General features: G+C 41.3%; 4 protein-coding genes across 5 annotated transcripts; all 4 read left to right on the plus strand.

The window, feature by feature from the left end:
* Positions 1 to 295: 295 nt before the first annotated feature.
* On the plus strand, positions 296 to 6,404 carry LOC6574953 (sialin). Its single transcript, XM_002000944.4, has 6 exons — positions 296 to 449; positions 3,697 to 3,822; positions 4,309 to 4,612; positions 4,729 to 5,269; positions 5,328 to 5,604; positions 5,668 to 6,404. The coding sequence occupies exons 2-6, from the start codon at positions 3,761 to 3,763 to the stop codon at positions 5,993 to 5,995; spliced, it is 1,512 nt and encodes a 503-aa protein (XP_002000980.1). The 5' UTR covers positions 296 to 449; positions 3,697 to 3,760; the 3' UTR covers positions 5,996 to 6,404.
* Positions 6,405 to 7,114: 710 nt separating this feature from the next.
* LOC6574954 (metallothionein-2) lies at positions 7,115 to 7,502 on the plus strand. The gene is made up of 2 exons (XM_002000945.4): positions 7,115 to 7,234; positions 7,305 to 7,502. Exons 1-2 carry the CDS (start codon positions 7,210 to 7,212, stop codon positions 7,409 to 7,411), a joined length of 132 nt encoding a protein of 43 aa, XP_002000981.1. The 5' UTR covers positions 7,115 to 7,209; the 3' UTR covers positions 7,412 to 7,502.
* An 895-nt stretch (positions 7,503 to 8,397) lies between these two features.
* Positions 8,398 to 9,176, plus strand: LOC26527175. 2 transcript variants are annotated; one of them, XM_032733592.2, is made up of 3 exons: positions 8,398 to 8,592; positions 8,656 to 8,855; positions 8,919 to 9,176. In XM_032733592.2, the coding sequence occupies exons 1-3, from the start codon at positions 8,511 to 8,513 to the stop codon at positions 8,955 to 8,957; spliced, it is 321 nt and encodes a 106-aa protein (XP_032589483.1). In that variant the 5' UTR covers positions 8,398 to 8,510; the 3' UTR covers positions 8,958 to 9,176. The 2 variants fall into 2 exon arrangements, with proteins under 2 accessions (XP_032589483.1, XP_015023239.1); XM_015167753.3 differs by having other exon boundaries at positions 8,400 to 8,592; positions 8,653 to 8,855.
* Positions 9,177 to 9,496: 320 nt separating this feature from the next.
* On the plus strand, positions 9,497 to 10,837 carry LOC6574955 (mitochondrial dicarboxylate carrier). The gene is made up of 2 exons (XM_002000946.4): positions 9,497 to 10,257; positions 10,310 to 10,837. The coding sequence occupies exons 1-2, from the start codon at positions 9,842 to 9,844 to the stop codon at positions 10,761 to 10,763; spliced, it is 870 nt and encodes a 289-aa protein (XP_002000982.1). The 5' UTR covers positions 9,497 to 9,841; the 3' UTR covers positions 10,764 to 10,837.
* The last annotated feature ends 8,099 nt before the right edge of the window (positions 10,838 to 18,936 follow it).

Here is an 18,936-nt window from a genome sequence, read left to right on the forward strand (position 1 = left end):
GCGCCCACATTTTGTGCCTAATCAAACCATAAGCTTTATGTCGATTACCATTGCGATTACCCAGGCAAAGAGTAAATTGCTCGCACAATGCGATTATTAGTCTTCACAGTCAAGGTTCTCGAATCCAGCCGCGCTCGTTGCTCAGCTCTGCTCGGCTCTGTGTGGCTCTGTGTGGCTCTGCGCGGCTTGTTTGCCTTAATTGAAGTTAACTGAACGCAACGCACGATCAGCTGGTACAGAGCGCCGCTGAGCCAGCCGAGCGGTCTGCGGTCGTGTTCAGCTGGATGCCGGCAACTGGCTGCAGTGTTAGTGCGCTGCGAGCAACCGGCGGCTACACACCTGGCCACGCAACCAACCAACCAACCAACCCACACAATCAGCATACCCACCACCGGCGGACCAGCTGAGCAGAGCTTGAAGAGTTTGAGGACCCTTGACGAAGTTTCTTGGTGCGTTCAAGTTTTGTGGCTTTTTCTATATAACGGCTACTTCAAAAGTGCATGTGTAAGAGTGTGCAACAGTGTGCGAGTGTGTGTATTGGAGTGTATTTAATTTAACTATTTGCAATCTAAAAGTTGTGCGACTTTGTTAAGCTGTTGCAGTTGCAGTTGCTGCGGCTTTCCTGTTTGCACAACTGTCACTTTCTAATAGTTGATTAAAGAATTTCGCTTAAATGAAAGCATTTAAATTAAGTGTATATGCCGACAGCTGTTTCGAAATGTATATATAAAAATCTTTCATTTCATTAGCATTGCAGAATGCACTTGAGCATTTCTGACTAACTCAAAGCAATTAAGTTACTTCTGAAGCAGCCTTATATATAACAGTTAGACTTGATTTATAGCATTTCGTAATTTGAGATATCTTGTCATTCATTAAAAATGAGAAGAAAAACTATATAATCATATGGGCAGTAAATATTAGCATCATTATTGTTATCTGTAGCTCAAATAATCAGTTTATCTCGCGATTAGACGAAACGTGCGTTGTAAGAAATACTCCATCTCAGATTATCTGACTATTTCTACTACTGACATGTAAATATTAACTGACTCTATAATTAGTTAGAATTCTGGTTTGATTTGGGGTTTACGTTAATCTGTGAATTGTTCACAGATTATGATTAGCACGCACTAATAGCTGCTTAAGCGTAACAGTTGATAATTCGTGCGCCTAATTATCGATATTTGTTGAATTTTATAAACAGCAATTCTTATATGGAATCTTAGTCTTATAAATCTTATATTGCTCTCCAAGCTCAATGCAATAATTAATGCTGTATAGATAAGCACTGAAGTAAATGGTAAATGTTTTCCATTACACGGCATTTTTTAGTTAGTTTGGAAAATAACGAAATTTTATAAACTTATGAACATGTGAAAGTGTGTGTGTGTGTGTGTGTGTGTGTGTGTAATTTATGTATAAATTAATTTTTTTTTTAACTGATAGAGAAATTTGATAAAGTGCATATTGAATGGGCTTGTAGAAAGCCAAGGCACACAAAAAACCGGTTCGAAGCCGGAAACTTATTTGGCTTACACAAATTAAACTTAATTATTTGCTAGCCAAGGAAGAAAAAAAAAAGGAAAAAGAGCTAACCTGTTAACATTACCTTTGCCTTTATCAAAAGCTCATATATAAATTCGAAATTTTGTTTAGCTGCACATCAAACTTACTTCATAGACTCGCCCAAATATGTGGGGTAAATAAAAAAATTTGAGCTTGCGACCCTGATAGAAAGTGAATCTATTTATATCAAACAGGAATTTCATAGACATATGTATATATATATGTATATAAATATTATATACATGGATATTGCAAGTTTGGCTTGAAATTCCATATGTAGACTCAACAGGATTTTGGTGATAGGCTTTGCGTTAAACTAGTTTAACTCAGCCACGGAAAAACAAGGAAAATTGTCTATAAATCATATTTATTAAAAGACGCTAAATACACGCCTCTAAGTGTGCGTGTGTGTGTGTGTGCGTGCATGTATTCTTTATTGGTTGAATGTTAATTTAGCGACTGAAAGCGGCTGACAGCATCATGCCTTATCATATCATTACTATCTATTATCTAAAAATAGATACTTGTGTTCCATTGTGCACACGTGCAAATCAGTAAACCGCAGAGAGCACGCATTTGGTGAATATTTATTGCGAGCAGCTGAGTAATAAGCGAATCAAGTGAAAGTCCCAAAAAAAAAAAAAAAAAAAAAAAACAAAACCGGTTGCGTAGCGGAGTCCAAGCTCTTGGCTCACTTATGCCACAATTACGTATTTGCTGTGATTACTTTTGTTTATATGTGGGTGTATGAGTGTGTGAGTGAGTGTGAGTGAGTGTTCTATTTCGCGTGCTACAAATGCCACAATTTGCAAAACTATTTGCTTAATAAGTTAAATGGATAATTGAGTTAAGAGGCGTCGTCATCTAAACTGCCAAGAAGCATTTTCGATAAGGCGAGACAATTGCTTAAAGAGCCTCACAATTTGTAAGTGTGTGTGTGTGTGTGTGTGCTTTTCGTAAATTCTATGCATATTGTATATCCGGATTAAGATGCTTGCCGAATCAATGCTCTGCCCTGTGGTTCGACTAGAGTTCTATGTCAAAGCCAATTGCGGCCGGCACGCAACGCTGCCCGGAGACAATAAATTGCTGTAGATTTGTTTAATAATAGCAGGGCGCGAACAAAGAAAAACAAAATGGAATGAAACAAATTGCAAAAAATTATGACACGCTTCGCATTGTGTGCAATTTTTCTATTGAACTTGCTCGAGAGTTGCAGCGAGGGGAGGTCTTGAAATTTAATTTAATTTTAATGAAACGGCAGCACGCACAACGTACAGTGGCTGGCGCTTATTTTTATACCCTGAACCCATTGAAAATGGGAAATCAGTGTATAATGGTTTTGTGAAAAAGTATGTAACGGGCAGAAGGAGTCATCGCAGACCCCATAAAGTATATATATTCTTGATCAGCACGACGAGCTGAGTCGATATAGCCCTGTCCGTCTGTCCGTCCGTCCGTCCGTCCGTATGAGTGCGTCGATCTCAGAGCTTATAAGAGCTAGAGAGCTGAAATTTGGCATGCATACTCATGTATACCATACGCAGTACGAGTTTGCTTTATTTTTTTGATAACTCATCCGATAACTTTTTGATCGAGAATAATCGAAAATTTGATTTCGTTTTTTCAGTCTAATTTGAACACAGGTCTAAACCTGGAGTCTTCAAATTTGCGTTGTATATAAAGTTAATGGATACAAAGATTTTGTAATTTACAGATTTTGGATACCACGCCCCCTTCGCCACCAATTTGTAAAAAACGCATTTCAAGTACTAGAGACTTGTGCTCTGGAATGTACACTTATTACATTTACTATATGATTACGCTCTGAAAGTTTCATTACGATCGTTTGTCTACAAAAGAAATTATTCAACAAATAAATTTTCATAATATTTCTCACACTGCAGCGCAGCCCAAGCGCAGTCGCTGCTTACTACGCAGTTAGCAGAGCGCGTTGTTACACGCGCGTCTGGAAGAAGTGCAGAATGATTAGAATATCAGCTTAGAGGGTTTAGGGTATCTCCTAGTCGAGCAGTCTCGACTGGAGCCTTCTTACTTGTTTCTTTTTCTTTTTTTTTGGTATTTGTATTTGAATTGCTTTTTTGTGTTTATCCAATTTATTTGCAGGCCCTTAATGCCCGAGTAGATTGATCATACGCCCCGTAAGCACACACACACACAATCACGCAAAATGACCGACCTGGAGTCAATGAAAGCCGACAAGCACAATGGCCATCATTCGTATCACAACAAGTAAGTGTCTACCGACTACTACCTCAACTTTGGGCAAAGCCTGGCCTAACTAGATGTAATAACAAACACTCATACGCAAATTGTTTCCGCATTATGGCAAAGCTATGCTCGAACAAGTGTTCTTGCTGCTCAAAAGCACAACAAAGTGCGGCCAAGTAGGATATGTAAATAGCGTGTGTACCCACGCCCATGTGCGCAAAATGCTGAAATACTGTCAAATGACCCAAGCCAAACCAGTTGCTAATGCCGCGCATAGCTGAGAAACTGGTTCCAGCCTATTGGCAACTGCAGACGTTGAGAAATGTTGTATACGAAATAAAGAAGAAACAAAGAAAAAGAAATGAAAAAAAAAAAAAGCTGCAAAAACCAACAGCAGTTTGTCGATGGCCAGCGAAAGTGACTGTGGCTTGGTTGGACTGACAGCAGATACAATGATTTGCATTTCAATCGAACTAAGCAACTCCTCTGTTCTATCCATGCCTGCAGCCATGACCTGGTGGAGAGCGAGCCACTCACCTGGAGATTCTGGCGCAAGCGGCGCTACATTGTGGTGCTGATGGCCTTCTTTGGCTTCTTCAATGTCTACTCGCTGCGCGTGAATCTGTCCGTGGCCATTGTGGCCATGACGGAGAATCGCACTGTCCACGATGCTGATGGCAATATATCGTACGAGCAGGACTTTCCCTGGGACTCCAAGCAGAGGGGCTTGATATTGAGCTCATTCTTCTATGGCTACATCTTCACACAGTTCCTGGGCGGCTACATAGGCACCAAAGTGGGCGGCAATCTTGTGAGTTTACATGCTGAAATTGTTAAAGAACTGTTCAAGTTATTTATATCTCTTATATATGAAATGAATGCAAATCCTTGACTAACAATTCATTTTGGTAAAATCTCATTTTAAAGGTCTTCGGCTTGGGCATTGGCACAACGGCCATCCTCACTCTGCTCACCCCGCTAGCGGCCCGACACAGTCTCGAAATGTTTTTGGCCGTGCGTATTATCGAGGGCGTGTTCGAGGGCGTCACATTTCCGGGCATACACGCCGTATGGGCGAGGTGGTCGCCGCCGTTGGAGCGCTCTCGCATGGCGTCAATTGCATTTGCGGGCAATTACGCCGGAACGGTAATTGCGATGCCATCGTCTGGTATGCTGGCCTCCCGTTACGGCTGGCCTAGTGTTTTCTATGTGTTCGGAACTATTGGTGTCATCTGGTTGATTCTGTGGCTCCTGATTGTCCGCGCGGGACCCGAGATGGATCGCTTCTGCTCGAAGGAGGAGTGCGAGTACATACAGAAAACGATTGGATACACGGGCCCCCAGACCATCAAGCACCCGTGGAAGGCAATCTTCACATCCATGGCTTTCTATGCAATCATTGCCTCGCACTTCTCCGAGAACTGGGGCTTCTACACGCTGCTCACCCAGCTGCCCAGCTTCCTTAAGGGTAAGCCGCTTGATAAGAGTTAGCCTAATCATGGTATATTATGAGATCTTCTCTGCAGATACGCTTAACTTTGATTTGGGCAAAACGGGCTTCCTTTCGGCTGTACCCTACCTGGCCATGGGCATATTGCTGGCCGTCTCTGGCTATCTGGCCGATTGGATGCAGGTGAAGGGCATCTGGACAACGACGCAAGTGCGCCGTAACTTCAACTGTGGTGCTTTCCTGGCTCAGACGGTCTTCATGATGCTTACGGCTTACATTATGGATCCCACTTGGTCGGTGATATTCATTACAATTGCTGTCGGCCTGGGCGCCTTTGCCTGGTCTGGATTCGCGTAAGTTGCAACGTCAGTGCAGCCCCCAGCGGTGCGTCGACTTAATTCTCGCAACACTTGCAGTGTCAATCACTTGGATATCGCGCCGCAGCACGCCAGTGTGCTGATGGGCATCGGCAACACATTCGCCACGATTCCCGGCATCGTCAGTCCACTGCTGACCGGGTACATTGTGGGCGATAGCGGAGACCGTTATGAATGGCGCCTGGTGTTCTTTATCTCGGCTGGCATTTATCTTGTTGGCTGCGTCATCTACTGGTTCTACGCGTCCGGCGAGCTGCAGGAGTGGGCCAAGTCACCGGAGCAGAAGGCTGCCGAGGCCGAAGAGAAGCAACTGCAGCTGACACAAACAACTGGTTTCATTAACAATGCGGCCGACCTAAAGGAGTAACGCACCCACCCGAGCTCAGCCCAGCCCAGCCCAGCCCAGCCCAGCCAGCACAATCGATGTGTTCAACTCGTAGCGCAGCTGCAGCCAATAGCAAAGACACATTTTAGCTTAGTTTATACTCGTATTCATTCACAGTACCATATTGTATGCCTTAGAATTTCTTCTTTGTTATGTGATGCCAGCCAGCAATGGGATGTTGTTCATGTTGGCCCATTGACTATTTTTAGATCTGTTTGTGCACTCGTAGCGAGTGCATTTGCGAATAAACAAAGTACATATATATTACTCAAAACAGGCGCGTAATTTGTATGTCGAAGCATGACAGCGCGTTAGTAATAGAACTAGTATTCCAATTGTTATATTGTTATTTTTTTATTTGAACAATAAATGACGTATATATGCTACCCAATGCTTCACCATAATCCTTTAAATGTTTTTATACAAATACAATTTAGCTCCTGCCGAAAAGTATGCAATGCTTTTTGTCACATAAGTATATTGGCATTAAGCTTTTTAAGTGCATGCCGCAAAGTATGCTACATTTTAAAGCAATGCTGAAATGCTTCAGCCGAAATTAGTTTAGCCGGATTTGCAAGCCTTTACCACTTTAAAATCGATTTGGATTGTTATTCCGTCTTTTGGGCAGCTTGAAAAAGTGCAAGGAAATCGAAAGGATGCCATTAAATTGATTGAAGTTTTATTTGTTTGGCGAATTGAAGCGGATTTGCTAGATATCTCATTCGGACTCTTTAACGCCAGCCAGCCCTGCAGGATAAAGTTTACGGACTATGCACATGCACACATCAATATTTAATCACGTTTTATCCCTGCAGTCGTATTTGGCGCACTCGGCCGTTGTTCGCTGCGTACGTATATGCAGCGCATACCGATAAACTGATAAGAGCGCCGTGTGCAGCACGGCCCAAAGCGTTGGCCGAGCCAATCGTGTGGCGCAAAATTTGTTTGTGTAATGCCAACAACTGATAGGCGCGAAACGTTACGCATTTTGCGCACGAACTGCTGATAACACCGGCCCCTGCCCCGCTCTACCAATGTGTTGTTCGATTTTGCACCCGTCATTGAGCTTAAAATTACAATATATAAACGACGGGAGTTTAGTGAAGCCAACAACAGTTAACTACAGCAAGTCAAAAGCTTTGCACCAACTAAACATTTTTCACAACCAACAGAAATTTACTGAAATCACCAATACAATGGGTTGCAAGAATTGTGTATCTGGTAAGTAATATACAAAGATATTACACCAAAAACTAAATCATAACTAACCAACTAAATTTGACCATTTTAGCTTGCCAGTGCTCGACCGTCAAGTGCGGGGGCAGCTGCGCCTGCATTAAGGATTGCAGCTGCGTGTGCAAGTCTGGACCCAAGGAGCAGTGCTGCAGCAGCAAATAATCAAGATTATACTGAATTCTGCATAGAGTTTTCAAATGCCATTTGGCATAAACATTTGCGTGTGATTCAATAAAAATGATAAGAGCATGAATTTTGGATTTTGTTTCTCTAATACGGCCGGCTTTAATATTTAATTGGGTCATGAAAATGCAGCTTAGCAAAAACTGTATTTGAATTATAATTTGTTTTTCATTTTTGAGCGCAAGTCAATATAATAGTGTTTCTGACTATTAGTCGGCTGCAAATGCAAAACTTGCAGTTGAAAAATAACAGTTGACAAATAAAAAACATATAAATAAATAATATAAAATAAGCTGCAACATTTTTTCTCCATTTAGATTGAGAGAAAATTGCAAAGCTCGGCATAAACGAGGCTTTGCTCTGTAGCTATATAATAAAGTGACACATTTTATGCGAAGCTTGACATTTTTGGGGTAATTCATTGAGGACAATAAAGCATTTCCAGAAAGTCCATTTAACTGCTGTCGTATATATGCAAATAAATTTCTAAATGTATATATTGTATGATTACTCATCAAATTTGATGTTTTATATTTTCTTAACTACTTTTAATAAGCATTCGCACATTTATTTCCCTGTCGCATTTGTCAGAGTCAAATGAGAAATGACGAGGGAGCACTTGAAGAGACTGTGGCAGCTGAAGGACATGTCAGACATTCGCATCCGCTTCAACTCGCTCTATGCGCTGTCAAAATATTTATGAACTGACCAGCGGCAACAGCAACAATGGTATGCAGCAACAACATCAACAACCCAGAAACAACAACAATAACCATCATTAGCATAATCAAAATGTGCGTGCTTTGTGTTTGGCACTTGGGCCGGTTGCGTGTCGAGAGCATTTTGCTCGACATTTTGTTTCTGAGCTACTCCTCAGGGGAGGGGGGAGAGGATCTGATATTGGATCTGGCGTTGTTTGGTAAATCAGGTGTAAATGATTTGGCATTCAGGTGCTGAGCACAGCTGAGCACAGGCTAATCGAATTATTGCGTGCCTGGAGTTCTCATTCAAAATCCAGAGCTACGATATTAAATTTAGTACAAGCTGAGCAGCAAATGATTGTTAATAAACTGAAAATATGGCTGTTTTAACGATGCTTTCGCTAAATACAATTGAGGAAGGAGATATCAGCAATGAGAGATCAGAGCCCTCGCATACAAGTAAGTCTCAAGTAAGTCCCAATCCATTGGCACGCCTCGGCTGATGGGCTTTCTCCCTAGAAGATCGTGCTAATGGAATCTCGATGCGTTCCGTTATCAAGGGTGCCATAGTCATATTTACGTTTAATGCGTGTCTACTGTGCCTGGGCTATCTCATTTATCAATATGTAAGCGCCTTGGATGACAAAAAGAGGACGAAGGTGGGCAATTGGATGTGCAGTCTGGTTGGTGTTGTCCTTATGATCGTAATGTATCGAATGGGGGTAAAATATGATGATGTGATATATTTTCAAATTTTGTGATTTACAATGAACTTTTACCGACAGGACATGTCTAAGGGCAATCCCCATTTTTACTACATTTAGTTCATACCTTTGCGATATCGTTTTCAAGTACAAAATTGATCCATTTAAATTCTTTTTCAACTAAAGCTCGCAGGCTGTACAAATTAATTAAGTCAAACAAATGAGAGAAATCATCTAAGTTATCATCTAAATTAGTATAAGTTGTAAGCCAGTACGATTATTTAATAAATTTTTTTATTTGGTATACCATTTATAAATATATATGTATGTACATTTTAATATTTAGCTCGATTTTATTTTTGATTCGTGTCTAATTTGACTCTGAGTATATTTGCTTTTACTGGAAATGGTTAAAATTATTATATTATTTAAATTTATCAAGATAGGATTTTTTTAAGAAGATATATCTTGTATAATATTAATTAATTAGCATGTAAACTCAATATTAATTTTATTAAAAACTTGTGAATTCTAAGAAAGTATTCTCATATGACAGAACCTAGTAAGCTTACCCTCTTATATTACCTTACCTAGTTAGTTATATTAGTTAAGCTATGCGATATTTGTCAGCACACTCTATAAGTACATATTGATATGTATACGTGAATTCTCTGTACTGTATATCATCCCTTTGTATATCTTAGTCAAAGGCAATTCAACTTGTTAGACATGGCTAGGTCAACTAGTTGGAGTCACGCAAATGAGTCTCTGGACGCATTGACAAAACAATGGGGTAATTTTTCATTGCGTCGATGACGTCAGCTGGCCTTGCGATTTGCGTCATTTGTGTATTGCAATATAAATTATTTTCCGTTTCGCCCAATTACTGTGGCTACAAATATTTTTTATTTATTTCATTATTAATATTTGTTGCGACAAATGTGTATGATGTAAGAATTACATTTTATTAGGCCAAAATCCGTACTAAGTACGCTAAATTCATTATGTCATATAACGAGAAACGCATTTCCCGTTGGTATTTCGGGGGTCTGGCCAGTACGTTAGGAACGATAGTCACACATCCGTTAGACGTGGTAAAGGTGCAAATGCAGACGCAGAAGAGAGTGAAGAAACAGAAACTATCGACAGTCGGTTTCATGCACATGTTAGTCAAACAGCACGGCATATATTCGCTTTTCAAGGGCATATCTGCTTCGCTGATGCGTCAGTACACCTATACAATGGCACGCTTTGGCATATATGCCGCAGGCGCCAGAGTGGTTGACACCCACTCGATGACGAGCAAAGTGCTGCTGTCCGCTTTCAGTGGGGCCGCAGGTGGACTCATTGGTGCGCCGGCAGACTTGCTGAACGTGCGCTTGCAGAACGATGTCAAGCTGCCGCTAGAGAACAGAAGAAAGTAAGCGTGTTGACTGAGTCGTAACATGGCTAATTTTCATTGTAATTTTCAGCTACAAGAACGTTTTTGACGGTCTGGTGCGCGTGTGCCGGGAGGAGGGCTGCTTCAGTCTGCTTAATGGCGCATCCTTTGCTGCGCTGCGAGGCGCTTTTATGACCGTTGGACAGATTGCCTTCTATGAACAGACTAAGGACATTCTACTAACCGCAGGCTTTCCAGCCCGCGCCGATACTTATGTCTTCTCGTCGATCATATCGGCCATTGCAGCGACACTTCTTACCCAGCCAATTGACGTGGCCAAAACGCGTTCGATGAATGCGGCTCCTGGCAAGTATAGAAGCCTCACAGATGTATTTTACAAAACAGCCTTAGAGGGGCCCATGGCATTCTACAAGGGCTCGATACCAGCCCTTCTACGCCTAGTGCCGCACACAGTATTGCTTTTCGTAAGTCTCGAGTTTTTACGCTCATACTTTGGATATTTACCGAATGAAAAGTCGGTTTGAACCTAATCTGACTTAGTATGGCATTTATACCTTTAACTAAACTTGTATATTCATAAAATAAAAATTTGTTTTTATTTTTTTTCACTCTTTGGATAGTTGGGAACAGTTTCATCTCTATATCCATGTTCATTCCATTCATTAATATGCATGTAAATATATATGTGAGATTTTGTTGAAACGTTTCAAGTTTTTGTTCTCATATCGTTGGGCAGACAGACTAAAAAAATAATCAGCGATTTTGTTGCATCTAACTCTTTTGAGTTTATCAGGTTTATTTTATGAGTTTTTCCAACTGTCTATTGCGACAAGTGTTGAATGGTCTATGGGCAGGAAATAATTGCTTCATTGCATAAAAAAATAAACAAATTTCACACAATTTTTAATGAGTTAAATGAAAACAATTAAAATATTATACGTAAAAAAGGTTGATAAATTATAAATATTGTCAGCCGTCGTTAATTGAATTGAAATTAATTAATATGTGCACGCGTCGCGCTGTAAATTATTACAAATAACAGCCATTAGGATGCGCAGAAAAAGCGTATGCAAATTTGTCATGTGCCACTGCAGTCAATATCTATATATATATATATATATATATATTTATGGATTATTCGTGGCATTATGGGCCATCGTTTCTATAAGCAGCCATTAATATGCGATGTTTGCGGCATAAATCGAAGGATTTCGGGCTGCTTGACTTAATTGTTCGCATCCCCGCTGCAGGGGCGTTGACAATGATAAAGGACACAAGACAAGGGATAAAGGACAATGGCTTGTCCGCATAATTATTTACGCAACGGTCAAGGACAAATAAATGCGCACGCACTCACACACACACACACAAGCACATACACACTCACGGCGACCACGTTGCCAGTGAAAATGAGTTAAATATTTATGGCAAAATTGAGCCTTCAGCTCGACAAACATGGCTGAAGGAGCTGGAAGTGGGTGCAATTGCTGGCGATTTAAATGCAGCCCAATAAATTGAAGCACATTTTTAACTGGCGCTTTTATGTCGAGGCGCTCGTTTTGCCATCCAACATTATACGCTTTATGCACGGAAGCCCATTTATATTGGCCAGGAAGCGAGACAATAAAGTGGCCGACAGAAGACCCTGGTTGCAGATCCCAGCTCCCAGCTCCCATTTGCCAGTTCCCAGTGCCCGGTTCTCGGTTCCCAGTCCACAATTCGCAGTACGCCGTTCGCCCGTTCGCAGTTCACAGTTCACAGTTCGCACAACGTTTAAATACCTTCGTGTCCGGCGCCATTTCCCTTGCCGGGCTGAGCATGGGCAATGCAATAAACTTCTAAATCAGTCGATTAAGCTGCGAGTTGAGAGTTGCGAACAATGCGAATACTCCTAAAAGCATGCTTCGTGTACACACACACACGCACGCACGCACACACCCACACAGACGAAACAAGAGTTGTGAAAAATGTTGAGCAATTAAAATAAGTAGCGAGCACATCACTTGGGGGCCACAGGCAAATGGAAAAGAGCAGAAGTCCTGGCTTCGTGTGGATTTTGCTGTCAGCAAAGTGCAGCGAGCGCTTCTCTAATGAAAATAAAGACGAGCAAGATTGCAAACAGCGCTCTTGGCGGGTGTGCGCGACTAAGAGACACAAGAGGTAAGAGATAAGAGCCTGAAGAGTCCATCTACAAATAAATACATATACATATAGTCAAAACGGAAAAGCATTAAAATGAAACTGCGCCAGAATTAAATATCTATGGTTTGTATTGCTAGTGAATTCTTTGTAAGACTATGATGTAGACTAGGATATACCCTGTAGAGCATACCCTGTCTAGAACATACCCTAAGCTCAGAAGCTGATCTTTTAAATTGTCAATGTAAACTGTTGATAAAAAATCTCATTACGTCTAATTATGGAGCTTCTTAGTTGACAATATATTTCACGCACTCTATAGTTTTAATCATAAATGGAAATATAGATAGAATAATAGATATTGATCGATTTACAACTTGTAAATAGGAAAGATGTTTTTTATTTTAGTTTTCTAAATATTTAAATTGGGAACAAACTGAATAAATCAACTTTTTATTACAACCAAAATACTGAAAAGAAAATATGTAAAAATTGTAAATTAATTGTATGTAACGAAATGGGCAGGACATCAGTTTATTTTTCTCGATTTACATAGAAATTCAAACTATCGAGAATTAACGAGAATTTGTTTTAAGGGGATAGATTTCGAGATAGATTGATAGATAGAGGGATAGATATCGATTTAGCGAGATATCGAGACTCGACTGTAGTATGATAGCATGATAATTTTATCTAATATTGGCGCTCAGAGCACATCAATTTAATTACCAGAACTTTCGCAGCTATGCGCTAGGTGATGCGATATATCACCATCGCGGATATCGATCTATTGCAAAAGCAAACGTCAGTCCATGATTATAGCAGAGCTATTGCGTACTTTAGCAACTCAGCCTGAATCGCTTTAGTAGTTTCGGCTCATTTCACCGATTGAAAAGCTTTTCTATTGGTATTCAGCTTGGCATTGATTTAGTGTAAACACTTTTCAATGGCTCAGCTTCTCTCTCGGCTGCTGTTGGCAATATATTCAGGGCAATTGCACCCACATTTAAATGCCGAACACACCGATACGCGAGCGCACACCCACATGTGCGGGCGAGCATAACAGTTTATCTTTATAATTAGATCTTGGCAACTGTATCTCTCAGCCGACATGCCGTTGATGGGAAAGCGCCGCTAAGTGGCTCGAAAGTAGTTTACAATGCCAAGCTTCAGTCATCGCTGGCGGCACCTCAGCTCGCCAAATGGCAACACGTACTGCATAAGCAAAAGCCAAAGCTGAACTAGAACCAATCCTGCATCCGAAATCTAAAACCAAAGCCCAGCCGCGACTAGTTGACTGCCTGACTGGCTGAGTGCCTAACTGCCCGCCCGCCCGCCTGCCTGCCTGCCCGACTCCGGATTGTCAGACAAGCGAAACTTGGCTCATTAAAGATTAAGGCACATTAGCGCCAATGGTGTGAGATGGAGATAGAGTTGGGGGAGGGGAGATGAGGGTCGGACTGTGGCAGATTTCAGCACCATCAGCATAAATATTTATGTAAATTGGGATTAAAAGTATTTTGTATGTATTTTACAGTGAAAACTTTAGCAATGAACCGTTAGTGACTGTCCGTACATCTATTTCAGGAGTTGCGTACATTTTAAATTGCCATTTAATTACTTGAAATCTGAAATGGCAATTGCTTTAAGCCAGCTGTGGCTGCCCTTGTCCCCGGCCCGAGTCGCAGCTGCCGTGAAGCGTGAATTTAGCTGCATATTTTAACCCAAAAAGGTTTGCATTGCTATCTCAGCTGCAGCTGCGACTCCTGCTGCTGATGCTGCCGCTGCTTTGTTTCGACGTGATATTTTGCATTTTGCTGCACTCAAGGCTGCCTGAGAGAAAATATGGCCGAAATAAATGGATGCCACTGTTGGAGGCGGCAGTAATTTATGTTGCCCCGCACAAAGCGAAGCCATAAACTTATGAAAGCCCGCCAAATAGATTTCGCGTTAAGGTATGCCGAAAATGCGAATGCGGCCAAGGTTATTAAACACAAGCTGAAGGATATTGTAAAGGATATTGCATAAGGGGGCTAGCTCTCCCTCTCTCCCTCTCTTCCGCTCGGAGCTGTGAGCTCTGAGCTAATACTGCCAAAATTGGCAACAATTTATGCGAGTTTTCAATACAATTATCAGAGAACTCATTAATATGCATTGAAATTTGAAATCTGGTTGCTATTGTTGCTGGCCAAACTTTGGATGGTGCTTTGATGCTTCGGAAATGTTTATTGGCCGCATTGTTGCTTAATGAAATTAGTCGCATTTATGCGCAATTTCCGGCCCATGCTCCCACACACGCACACATCAACCCACACACACATAAAGTCTAGATGCTGGATGCTGCTTGCTGTTCAAATTTCATTACTTTGTGTAAACAAAGACACGTGCCCATTGTCACAGCAACTGCTGCTTGCTGCTGCTGTTGCTGCTCCGTCTCCGTCTCCTGCTCTCTGTTCCCTGTTCTTAGTGCAGCCGCAAGACTTGCGGCATTGACGCATGCGCGGATAACAGTTAAAGAGCGTGTTAACAGTCCGTTATGCTTTAGCTGTTTTCAAACTATGAAATATGGCAGTAAATCATTTTCATGCTCGTGTGTTTCATTCAATTATCAAAAATAATTTAAAATAATTTCACAGCGCACAGCACAGACACACAAAACATTTGTGGCGGCTATACAGTATATACTTGCTTGTAAGCATTTCGATGGCTCGGTTGCTGGTCACGTCGTAATCAGCAAAAGGTTCGCCTAGTTGCGGTTATAAAGCCGTGTACGTGATTCGCATCTCGGATGCGAAAACGTTCGCATAAATACAAATTTCTAATTTATGTAGTTTACGTTTTGGATTTATGGGCATTTGTATATGATTTTGGCTCCCACTGTACATGCTTATAAAAACTACACACACACACACACACACACAAATATATATATGCTTTATATATGCATTTATGTGTATATCGATGGCTCTATTAAGCCTTTCAGTTTGAGTGGCGACGCGTGTGTGTGCGCTGCTTATGGATTCAAGAGAGCAACGCTGCGTATGAGTAATGCGCTTTTAATGCGTGCGCTAATTTAGCACCTCAAAAGTGGTCTTCATTTGAGTGCAGCGTGCACAGAGCCGTGCCAAAACCGCTCACTGGCCTGTCGACTTGATGGGCACTTAGTCGCTCAGCTGGGAGTGCATTCGCCATTCGAATTATTCATTTGTGAGCCATTTATGGGTCGGTCGCCTTTCTGTGTGCTGTGTGCGTACGGCTTTTAATTAATCTATTAAGCACATTAGGTTTATTGGGCTCCTCGGACCTTGACACTTTCGCATACGCGACACACGCCGAGCACGCTGATTATGCGATTTTTGTGTGAACGACCAGTGGGCGTGGAGGCCCGTCACAGGCCAATCTCATAATCAGCATAATTTTCATGTTCCTCCAAGCAAAGGCAACGCACCCACACTCCTCGCACGCACACACACACACGCGTGAGCTACAAAGTGTGCGACTGAGATTTTCGTGTCGAGGTCGAGACACTCAGACAAAAGCCAGCATGTCCAAGACAAGATCTGGCCGGGGATGGCTGCTTGCCGCTGGTTAGCCAAAAACATCAGATCGAGATTATGCGCCAAGATAATTATTTGGCTCTGGCTCTGGCTCTGGCTCTGGCTGTGGCTCTGACTCGACCGGGGTCGGCCTAGCCAGGCCTAGCCTGGCCTGGTGTGCTCTCTGAAGTGGCCGTTGCCTACCATTTCCATTTACATATCCACATCCACATCCACATCCGCAACTACTTTTACTTTCATGTCTCAGCGCTTTATGCTCCTTGCGCCTGTTGGCAAGTTGTGCCCTGGAGACTAGTTGTGCGAGTGTAATTTGTGAGTGTGTGTGTGTTGATGTTGGTGTTGGTGTTGGTGTGTCTGTTATTATCTTTGCTGCTGGGCGTTACGTGCAAGTGTCATAAATAAAATGGCAACTATGTGAGGCTCGCAACATGCCTGACGGCCCTAAACATCATTATTATGTATTCCTTTTACCAAGTCTAATATCAGGGACCGCCCGTTGGTCAGGCACGCTGCCTGCCACTACTCGCTTCTCAAGGACCCGGGCGGAGGCCGGAGCATTGCACTATGGGTCAAAAGCCCGTTTTTTTGGAATTAATTAATAACTTTTGAACTAGTCAAGATAATTAAATTTGTTTTTTTGCATTTGACTTTCGTTCGCAACACTCGTTTTTGGTGAAAAAATGGGTGTGGTATCGCCTCTCTTTCATATTATTACCTGTCATAACGTTTTTGCTTTTTAAGATATTTACACCAAATTCACATATTAGATGTGTTTTCATGTTTTAAAGATCCTGTAAAAAAATGATCAAAATCGGTTAACTATATCATACAGTTTTTGTATGTAGAAGTTGACAAAAAATTGTTTCAAGGAATAAAAGGTTATATTTTATGATTTTAAGCACAAATAACATTAAAATATATCTCTTTTATTGTTAATCATCGTATTCTTCATTATCTGAAGCTAGCATGCCATAAACCTCAAAATTTTAAAAGTCCTGCCTTTCGGAAATGCCTTTTTCCTCTTCCTCGTCTGCGACGAGGTTAGTTGCTGAAAAATTAAATTGCGCAAAAAGTGCGCAAAAGTGCATGTTGAACTTATAGGTTTTAGTTCAGAATTGAATACTCTATAAAATGAGCGTAGTTTCATTGCTACAAAGTGCTACAAACGCAAGTTTTCTCTTATCAAAGACAAATTTTTTTTTTTTTTTTTTTATGATGTCAAAGACAGCTTTTTGACTTACATAAAACTTCACATCACATACAGATTTTGGACAACACAAACACGTAAACATAAAGAACAAGCCCAATTCCGTATTTTCCACCAAAAATTTTAAATTAATTGTCATTATTTTGATTTCAATTGGCGATTGAAATTCATAGAAAGTTTTTTACAAAATGATAATGTGCGTGTCATGCATAACAGCTCTGTTTAACAGCAGTTTAGTTAGCAGATCGCGCCTCTGTTAAAATTCGGAGTATGTAACATTTACATATAGGGTATTCTTAATGGATTGGCATTAAAATTTTGTAAATTTTTTCAACTTGAAAATAAGACTTTTTTCCGAAAAATCGGGCTTTTGACCCATAGTGCATTGTCGTCTGCATTGCACGAGTATATTATACAATGATTTGCTAAATTCGGAGCTAGAGTATCGCTGCTTAAATTTGATTTCGTTTGCACTAATTGCTGGCAGTGTAAAAATATGGCCAGCCATTTATCACAGCACCTCGGACACGCTCGGCCCAGTGGAGAGCTGGGCGTGCTGGTTGTGGGCGGCACATTTAATTGGTTTTCTGTATGGATTTATTGTTGATGTTCGTGTAAACAATAACGATAACGCCCGCAAACATTTGTGTAATGCTGGCGAAGCATTGTTCAGCCTCTTGACAAATTGATAGCCACACTTCACATTCGCATTGCAGCTGTCATTGCAGAGTACACGCATATCAATTGTCTATCATTAATTTGCGACTCATTTCCAGTTAAATGAGAGCTGAGCCAGAATTGCTTCTAATGGCTACATGACTTTCAGAACGAGTTGAGCTGAGCTCAGGTGAAACTAATTTGGCAAGTTGAGAGAAAGGATTACCTATTCATAAGGCACCGCTACTCAGGCATCCTGCAGCTCACTTAGCTAACCGTTGGCTAGAATTAGTAATGTTATACTAAATATTATTTTAAGCCAAAACTCAGCGATTCAGTATGCATAAGTCATCTTTTGAGTTGAATAACTGTGCATTCATTTATCCAATTCAAATTTCTGTAACTGTGCACAAGCTGAGCTACCCTAACAGAGTTTGGTAGTGCAACCTGGCGCACCTTGTATTTTTAGGAATTATTGTGTGTTCGTAAATTGCCCCTAAGTAACTCGGTAGCCCACTGATAGCTACACACACACACACACACACACACAGACACAGGTATTGATGGCGTATGATAGTGCAAGTCATGCGAGGTAAATATTTTAATACAATAGTCAAGACTGAGGCCGGCTGGATAACGTTCATGGAATTGTTTGTCATACCAAAGTCAATTTACTCCATTCAATGGCATTTTATTGGCAACTTGACAAATGCTAATGGCCAGCACTTGCACACCCACGCACACACTCTGGCACACACTCTAACACCCAGTTACTCATGTGCTGCCTGGGGCGGGCTTGCGGCTAAATTGTGTGTGCTGGGCCAAAAGTTTGCATGTCATTCGAGCTGCCACCTCGTTGCTCTCTTTCGGCTGCCACAAGGTGTGAAACAGTGTTTGGCGGGGAGGGGCCACGTGGGGCGCTGCATGCGCAAAAGTAAAATTATATGCGCTACAGAATGTTGCAACGTTTACTTGCAAAGTGTGTGTGAGTGTTGCTACCGCTGCTCCTGTTGGGCGAATTTAATGCACTGCTGTGGCTGTGGCAGTGTTGTCATTGTGTCTGGTGTTTTCATTTCGGGCTTGATTTATTTTGTTTATCAAACATTTAATGTTATTTATAACTTGCTGAAAAGTTCA

This window comes from Drosophila mojavensis, unplaced genomic scaffold (genome assembly GCF_018153725.1).
Source record: "Drosophila mojavensis isolate 15081-1352.22 unplaced genomic scaffold, ASM1815372v1 contig_231, whole genome shotgun sequence".
NCBI classification, from domain to species: Eukaryota; Metazoa; Arthropoda; class Insecta; order Diptera; family Drosophilidae; genus Drosophila; species Drosophila mojavensis.

Bases quoted from the DNA above. Each gene is read 5' to 3' on its own strand.
- LOC6574954 (XM_002000945.4), top strand. From the start codon at position 7,210: ATGGGTTGCAAGAATTGTGTATCTG. The intron at 7,235-7,304 runs GTAAGTAATATA...TGACCATTTTAG, and splicing joins TTGCAAGAATTGTGTATCTG to CTTGCCAGTGCTCGACCGTC.
- LOC6574953 (XM_002000944.4), top strand. From the start codon at position 3,761: ATGACCGACCTGGAGTCAATGAAAGCCGACAAGCACAATGGCCATCAT. The intron at 4,613-4,728 runs GTGAGTTTACAT...CTCATTTTAAAG, and splicing joins CCAAAGTGGGCGGCAATCTT to GTCTTCGGCTTGGGCATTGG. The intron at 5,605-5,667 runs GTAAGTTGCAAC...CAACACTTGCAG, and splicing joins TTTGCCTGGTCTGGATTCGC to TGTCAATCACTTGGATATCG.
- LOC6574955 (XM_002000946.4), top strand. From the start codon at position 9,842: ATGTCATATAACGAGAAACGCATTTCCCGTTGGTATTTCGGGGGTCTG. The intron at 10,258-10,309 runs GTAAGCGTGTTG...TGTAATTTTCAG, and splicing joins CCGCTAGAGAACAGAAGAAA to CTACAAGAACGTTTTTGACG.
- LOC26527175 (XM_015167753.3), top strand. From the start codon at position 8,511: ATGGCTGTTTTAACGATGCTTTCGCTAAATACAATTGAGGAAGGAGAT. The intron at 8,593-8,652 runs GTAAGTCTCAAG...CTTTCTCCCTAG, and splicing joins ATCAGAGCCCTCGCATACAA to AAGATCGTGCTAATGGAATC. The intron at 8,856-8,918 runs GTAAAATATGAT...TTTTACCGACAG, and splicing joins TCGTAATGTATCGAATGGGG to GACATGTCTAAGGGCAATCC.